We start from the raw sequence: 8,206 nt of genomic DNA on the forward strand, positions 1-8,206 counted from the left end.
GGCTTTTGTTTATTTTTTCCAGACTTGCATTCTCTCTGTGCATACTTGCTGTAAGTGCATATTTAGAATAGCAGCATTTGATCCCTACTGAAAAGCAAAATGGTTTTGAAAAGTAGTCCCTGCACATGCACAGTTTCCATCTCTTAAACCTCCATATCTCCTCTACATTCCTCTGAAGTTTTCCTTCCTCCACTCACCCCAAGAAAACACAGGGGACTTATGTCACAAAGTATTAAGGCCCCATTCCAGCTGAAGCTCCTAAAGCTGCTCTAGTAGAGGGAAAGTTCCCCAGGGAAGTAAAAAAATCATCCTAGGGGGCATAGCAGAGCTGCCCAGGGGGAGGAGAACTTGTGTGTATATAGGCCAGCTTCCTATTGTGTGCTGCTAGTGCCAGTTCTTGGGACTATGTTCCTACCCCTTGGGCTGGAGTCACCTGTGTGGCCCCTGGTGGGAGATGGGCCTAGATCCACTCAATCTCCACTTTTATTAGGTATAAAACAAAAATGTGAATCTGGAGTGCAGCTAACTCTTCCTTTCCTCCCCCAGCTCACCAGTCTTTTGGATAGTGGTGGGGTTATTCTTTGGGCCCCAGTCGCCCTTTTAAAATTCTTCCCACGCTGATACGTAGTCAGCAAGAAAAACCTTCTGGTGTTAGAGTCGGGGGTGTGCAGAGCAAGTCCCCGGCTCTCTAGTGATGGAGTTGTGCCACTCTGCTCCCGGGAAGGCAGTGGCAAGGGAATACTTAATGTTGGAGTTCACAGCTGTTAGAGCTGGGGAGGCACTTCCTCTCCTCTTTTTAGAATAGGGAACAGTCTCTGCAGCTGTGGAGCTTCTATGGGCTAGCAGCCGTGGAGGCAATTTTTCTGCTGGCTTGGGACCTAATTGTCTGTAAATGTTCATTTCTCACTCCTAGAACTTGAAACCAATCAGAGAGAATTAAACCAAATGTAATAAACTACTACTAATAAAAAGGAGAATCCCTCCCAGCTTGAGCCTTTGTTTGACAAATATCTGCCAGCTGCAGATTTTTACAGCCCACTTGTCAGCTACTGAAAAACGGGGTTTGTATTAGCAGCACTGACAAACTTGTCTCTATATGGATACTGAACTAGCAGGTGCTGCCATAATCAAAGGTGTTTTGATTCCATTAACAGTTTGTGCTTGGCAGAAGAAAGAATATATGTAATGGTTACATCTGAATATAATGAATGATGGGAGGCTAAAAAAATGTGACCTGCCTCTTGTTTTTGTGCATTCCCCTAAGAGGGGGCATGCATGTAACCCTTTCTCTGCTGTCTGCTCTTTCGTTGTTGTGTGCAGGCAATAAAGGAATACTTGCGTCACTCCTCTAAAATGCTTCCTTTCTACTTAGAGACGGTGGCATTGCATCACACTGGTATCAACAACAGCCCCCTTTGAACCAGTTTGTTGCAAATTCAGATGCCTTGGGGGCATGCTGCACTGAAAAGTTTAAGCTTCCTTCCCTGGCCCCAGATATATTTGTTCCTCAAAACCCAAAGACCAAGAGGGACTGTTGCTATTAATGGAAAAATAATGGATTACATTATTGACTCGGTTATTTATGACAGCATTGGCAAGCATGAAGAAAAATAGACATGCACTGAAATAATTGAAGAGATTTTTACAGGGGTTTGTAATATTTAAAATATTACCTTCCTTGTAATGTTTGTTCCAAGGTGTTTGTTCCTTTCCATCTTTCATCACAGCCTGAGGCGTTCTGAAGCTAAATGCTAGAGAAGTTCTGAATAAAAATGCAGCCAGAATTGAGGCTGGCTTTGATTGATTTATTTATTTATTTATTTATTTTGTAAATCCCTAAATGTCAGTGTTTGTATATACAGCTTAACTCTGAAATGTTGAAGGTTATGTGTGTGCTTGATTCTCCTCTCCCCTACATTGGTGTAGGGGCCTGAGGCAAAGCTCATTGAACTCAATGGGAGTCTTTTCCTTGACTACTATAGGCTTTGGATCAGTCATTAAATTAGGAGTAACCCCACTGAAATCATTATGGTAATGGTGTAAACCTGGTGCCAAGTCAGAGCAGACTCAGGCTGACAGGTGTCTTTAGCACATAAAACTGTCTTGTTTCTGTTCTGATATGGCTGGCAGGCTGCTCTTTGAAAAACCTCCTGTAAATTAGATCCTTTTATTGGTGGTTCCTCCCCACCTAAATTCCTCTTCTGTATCCTTGCAACCACTGGCTGGCAGACTCTGGCTAGGAGGCTCCCTGCAGACCTCACTTCAGTACCACATCATTGCCCTGTCTACAGGGAGTCCAGTGCAAGGCAGTTTGTTCCCTTTTCCACGCAGGGGACTGTGCATCCTCCCAGCTGTGCTCTTAGTCTTCATCCTTGGGACTTGAGCCTGTACAGGCTGAGACATGAAGCTTCAATACAGCACCAAACCACTCTTAAAGTAAGATTTGTTTGCTGCAATAAAATTACAATTGACTCTGAATGTTGGGGGGGTTATTTTCCTTTTACTGGTACTGCTATTACACTAGTAGAACTGTTGTCTTTACTGAAATTATTTCTGATTTACACCAGCTGAGAGAAGAATCAGGCCTTCTCTGTTGAGACCTACATGCTGTCTCTGTAGGACTTTAAACCATGCTCTGACAGGCATACCCAAACGTAAACTTGATCACTAATGTGGGAGGGCGGGAGACAGAGTGGTAGCTTCAAATGCAACATTTCAAAAACTGATTTTTAAGAATGCTGTTTCATAATCAGACCAGATGACTTCCCTTATTCTATACCCTTTTGAATGACAATGAACTTGTACTGGAGCCCAGCAGCAAATACATGTCTTAACTGGGAGAAATGGAATAAAGAAGACACAAGACCCTTAATTAAACCTATTTCAGAAAAGGTGTTCACTGAATCTTTAAAACGTAAGTTTGTGAAAATGACAGATTAAGAATCATCTTTTAAAGCACTGCTTCCTTTCTAAGTGAGACTATTTTTATGCATAGAGCAACTTGTATAATAAAGAAATTAGAATTTCTTTAATCCACATGAGCTCAGGAATGTATTTTAGAATCTTAACTGAGATTAATTTTTAAGATTGGATTTTTTTTTACCAGTTGCTGTTTTAGAGTTTTATTTAAAGAAAGGTATAGCTTTTATTTGCAAGCCTTTCCTTGGTTGCAATCTACAGACACCATGCAACATGACAACTATATATATTTTGACTCCTGGAATAAAGACAAATTTCCAGATTTATTTTGTCTTTTATCTTCTCCCTTATTAATATGGGAGGAACGTTAATTATGCCTTAGTGTTTTATCAGTGGGTCATGTATTAAATTGTGGTCATACTTTCTTTTTTATAAAACAAGGAATATAAAGATTTTATTCAATAACTTTCTTCAGTTTGTATAAAACAATCTAAATTGAAAGTCTTTTCTACCGTCACTTATTCCTTGCAATCTGAACAGACTAATTTGCTATATTTGTGTGGGTATGGAAGATCACACTATGTATTCTTGCCTTCAAAATACTATATATTTTTTAATGTATCTACATTGTGTGAACAGCATTACACAATTTTACCTGATGTGTTATTTGGTAGTAAGCTCTCCAAACATTTCCAGGCTACTTACTATTTAAAAAAAAAAAAAAAAAAACAGAACAGTTCTTGTAAGTCTACTTTCAAATGTAAACAATGTGACTCGGGTACGGCGTATGGATAACTCAAACCAGTTAAGCTTATACATGTTGGAGAATAAAACCTGCAAATATAAGTAGAATAGTATAATGGATCAGAAGTTAAAAATAGAAATAATGTCTATACTCTCTCTGAATCTGAGGAGAAGGCTATTATCTAGCTCTACCAGGCTACCACACAAAGCCATTCAAGTTACAGAAATCTTTATACTTTTCAGATATGTAGAAAAACACTGCAGAGCATCTTAGCCAAAAGCAGTTTTTCATTAATTTGTCCTTTTCTTTGTACCTCAGCTTGTGATCGCTCAAGAGATCCATTAGAATGGACAAGCTTTTTCCAAATTTCATAAACTAAATATTTTGCTAGTCTTACCATGTTGCACTAAACTTTTGAGCTGAATAAATGGGAGTTTTAAGTTTAAAAAAAAACTGCATTGCAAAGTTGAGTTGATGCTGTTTTTTATTAATCTGCTTACAGCAGGGAAAAAAATCTATAGAGCAATATGCGTTTCTTAGAGAGCAGCAAGACAGAGACTCAATGGAAACGGGAAACCTTTCCCATGTCTCTGAGATCAGTTACATGGACTATATCTATTCTGTGCTGCCTAGGCAATAGATGGCGTGTTGGTCTTTAGTTAGGCTTGGTTGTTTTGTGCTCATTTGTGATCCTCTTCTTCCTCCTCTCTGTAATGTCAGGAAGCTTTTTCTCCCATAAGTTCTTGTTGCATATCCCAATGACACAGCAAGCTAGACGTCTGCCAGCGTTCCCATTCTCCAAACTGGCTTTATTGTTACCTTTGCCCATGTCATCTTCCTGCTCATGGATCACAATGGATCTCCCCATGATGGAGTAAGGGCCAAACAGAGTGGCAAGCAGATTTGGCTTGTGTTTTCTAATTTTGCCTTCTTTAGAGTAGAAGTTGCCAAAATCCCCTGGATGGCGAGGGTGGTTCACGTTGAAAGGGTTATAGTGCCCCCCAGTAGAGTCACAGCTGTTGCTGAGGTCTCCGAGCTCATGGATGTGAATAGCTCTGCCAGACTGATTGCTGCCTGATGGAAACCCATTCAAGTCAAAGAGAGCTTCTAGTTTTCCATTTGGGTAGGACTGTCTGAACAAGACTCGGCCTGTCACCTGTGGCTTGTCAGCATCTAGATTGGAGCTGGGCTTCACTTCACAAGTGGCATAACCTAGCTGGTTAGTCGTCTCATTGATGAACTGTGGGTAGAGTAAATTCTGCCACAGGTCATTCACTTTTTTCTGTATGTCTTGAAGTGGGCTGTCTCTGTTGGAATCAGCCTCACCTTCTCCCCTCACAACACCAGATGCAGAGAGGCCCAGGTTGATGACCAGGTAAAGGAACAGAAACATGTTTGCAATTCCCAACCTGCAAAATACAAAAGGCTACAAAGAGGCAAGGGAAAAAGTTCCATGATTTTTTATTCTATGTGGTAGGAAGAGTAACCCATTATGGTGAAAGGGACAGGCACATCATTAGCTTTTAATATTACCAAGCAAAACAGTTGAACCGTGTGGTCACAACACACTCGGCTTATTTCTAAATCTCTCTACAGTGATTAATCATCTGACTAATCTAGAACGCTCTCTTCATATGCAGTTTTTAAACATACATAAACTACCAACTATGCCTGTAAAAATATCAGCAATCTAGAGTGCAGAGCAGGTGTGCAATATCTTCCTTCTTGAAGAAATCAAATCTAAAACTTTATTCAATTTTTGAATTAATATTGGGATTTTTTTCCCTAAATCAAACCCCACAAGGAAAATCTGCCAGGAGACTTCTTATGGGCTACATGTTTGCAGCCAACTGATTGTTAAAAACAATCCCAATGTTGCCTACCTTTTCAAAGATTTTCCAAAAGCTCTTCACAGTGGGTTGCAGTCTCTGCTTTTGCAAACGAGTAGTGATCAGCCCGAATTCCAGACCTCTCTGCAGTTGAGGCTTATGAGCTGCGTGTTTATGTAAAAGTTGGGTAACACTAGTTCATGGGAGTGGCCAGTAGAACTCTGGGAAGAGAGGAGGAAAAAATGAAACTAGTAACTTTTTAGAAAGGATAAACAGCCTGTCTCCTTTTCCAGAGTCCGTACAGCTCTGAGACCTCCCTGACTTTCCAAAAAAAATTGGTTACCAAGCTTTTAAATTAATCTTTCCTTTCATGATTTCATGTGTATATTTAAAGAATATGAGTGGTGAGGGGAGGAGAATTTTATCAGGGTACAGTCATCTTTGTTTAGATAGTTCTTCCACTTAAATCTATCATTTTGTCACAGATTTTGTTAGATGCTGCATTTTATTTTATTAGCAATAATGTTAGCTGCTGCTTTAATATGAGGACATGATTTACATGGACACACACAGAGCTGCTGGGATTACAGAATCTGAAAGGCACAACTAGAGCTTAAAGCAGCAGTTCTCAACCAGGGGTCCTGAGGGCTGGCGGGGAGAGGAGGGAGTGAGTGCAGGTTGCCGGGGTTCTGCCAAAATAAACCAGAGAGCAGGGCCAATGTTAGACTTGCTTGGGGCCCAGGGCAGAAAGCTGAAGCCTGAGCCCCACTGCCTGGGGCTGAAAGCTGAAGCCTGAGCAACTTAGCTTTGTGTGGCCTCCTGTCATGTGCGGCCCTGAGCAATTGCCCTGCTTGCTACCCCCTAATGCCGGCCCTGGCTTTTAATCTACTGCATATGCAGAAGAACAGTTGTTGTGCACAGTTGGGCCATGGAATTTTTATATCATGGGGAGGGGGGCTCAGAAGAAAAAAGTTGAGAACCCCTGCTCTAAAGCTTTGTGGAGAACTTTTAAGAGCAACTTTGCATCTCTATAAAAATTACCAAAGAGGATCCCCTCCCTGCAACCCCATTCTTTGCAAGGCTGTTTGTTCTGTTGCAGTGGGTTGTTGTGGAAGTGATTAATTCTTTCCACATAAGTGTTTTGGGTAGGTATTTCTGTAGCAATGGGGTGTCAGACTTAGGCACGGAATGAGATTATCGCCCAGAAGCTGACTGACAAGCCTAGATCAATCTATAATGAACACATTGAGTTGGCTTTTGAATTAAGAAATGCTTCGCTGTTGGCAGGACTGTTGCATTACTGGTAGCATTTGGAAGTGCCATGCAGGAGAGCTGGTTTTGATTAGGAATCCCAGTCTGAGCCTAACTAACTGGAATTGCTGCAGAGATAGAGTGGCTCCCGATACACAAGGAAAACTTCAGTCTTCACTACACTAGAAAATTGTTGAGGAAAAAGCTCCTACCAGTTCAGCTGCACCAGTAGTGGTAATGATGGGGGTGCATGTGGCACTGGCAGCTTCTGGAATTGTTAGCAGTGTTAGTTAATTCTCATGGAACATAATCTAGATGCAGTTTACAGTCAGATCTGCGTAATGGAAAACTGATTTTTGTCTGGGGAAGGAGATCAGGGGGGAGGGGGAGGATGGTCCAACAGGGCTAGGAGATCTGGTTTCAATTCTTTCCTCTGCTGCAGTCTCCCTGCATGACCGTGGGCAAGTCATTTCATTTCCCTGTGCCTTCATTTCCCATCTGTAAATTGGGGAAAATAAAACTTCTCTGCCTCACAGGAGCAGCGTGAGGATAAATACATTAAAGGTTATGAGGTATGTGGGTAATACAGGGATGGGAGCTATGCAGTAGCTTTAAGTAGAAGCTATGGTTGGTTTATAATCTTAGGTAGGCACAGTCCAAGCTCAGGACTGAGACAGGAATACCCAAGTTGTGATCCTATTTCTGACATTTCCTCCTTCAATAGCCTTGTCCAAGTCACTTAATCCAGCAGTTTCCTATCTGTGACATGTAATTAATATGTAACTACAGCACAGTGATGGAGTGAAACTAACTGAAGATAGTTTCTAAGATGTTTTGAAGAGATGAAGTGCTCCAGTGAAAAGTTGACTTGTTTAAGACAAAAAAGGCAAAAAGTTGAGGGAGGTCAGTTGTAAAGTTGTAAAATGGGCAATTTCAACTTCTTAGATACATAAACAGGTTTCAGAGTTACTGAGCATCCCATTGTGATGGGGTGTACCGCTCACTGCTTGCCTGGCACCTCGTCCTGGTCACTCTGGGGTGTTGACCTCAAGAGCAAATCCCCATTCTGTGGTTGCATGCCCGTCACACTGTCTCTCTCGAGTCTGCAGCGCCTCTCTCGGCCCAGAGACCAGTGTCCTTTTCATGACTCAGCCCTCTGGCTAGGTCACTCAGCATTTCTCCTCTTCCCGGGTACAGTCCTCCAAATTCTCTCACTCCCACAGTGACCCAGGCAGTCTTCCCATTCACTGTCTCTCTGGTCTAGGCCATGCCCTTGGTGGCTGGTAGGGGAACCCGGGCCTGCTCTCAACTTCAGGGACCCTACACCCAGCAATTCTGGGCTTTCCTCTCCCAGCCCTCATTGCTCCTTCCCTGGACAGTTTCTTACATCTCTTGGCTCCCCTCCTCTATCTGGGTGTACCAGCTCCAAACCCTCCTCCCTTTTCCCAGGGATCGTATGTCT

At 42.1% G+C, this 8,206-nt stretch overlaps 1 protein-coding gene across 2 annotated transcripts; it reads right to left on the reverse strand.

Moving 5' to 3' along the window:
• Positions 1–4,130: 4,130 nt before the first annotated feature.
• SOD3 (superoxide dismutase 3) lies at positions 4,131–5,699 on the reverse strand. Of its 2 annotated transcripts, none has more exons than XM_039541264.1 (2): positions 5,548–5,699; positions 4,131–5,073 (listed from the first exon to the last, which is right to left on the reverse strand). In XM_039541264.1, the coding sequence occupies exon 2, from the start codon at positions 5,055–5,057 to the stop codon at positions 4,320–4,322; it is 738 nt and encodes a 245-aa protein (XP_039397198.1). In that variant the 5' UTR covers positions 5,058–5,073; positions 5,548–5,699; the 3' UTR covers positions 4,131–4,319. The 2 variants fall into 2 exon arrangements, with proteins under 2 accessions (XP_039397198.1, XP_039397199.1); XM_039541265.1 differs by having other exon boundaries at positions 4,131–5,090; positions 5,548–5,674.
• Positions 5,700–8,206: the final 2,507 nt, after the last annotated feature.

The sequence above is a fragment of the Mauremys reevesii genome, linkage group 5 (genome assembly GCF_016161935.1).
Source record: "Mauremys reevesii isolate NIE-2019 linkage group 5, ASM1616193v1, whole genome shotgun sequence".
NCBI lineage: Eukaryota > Metazoa > Chordata > Testudines > Geoemydidae > Mauremys > Mauremys reevesii.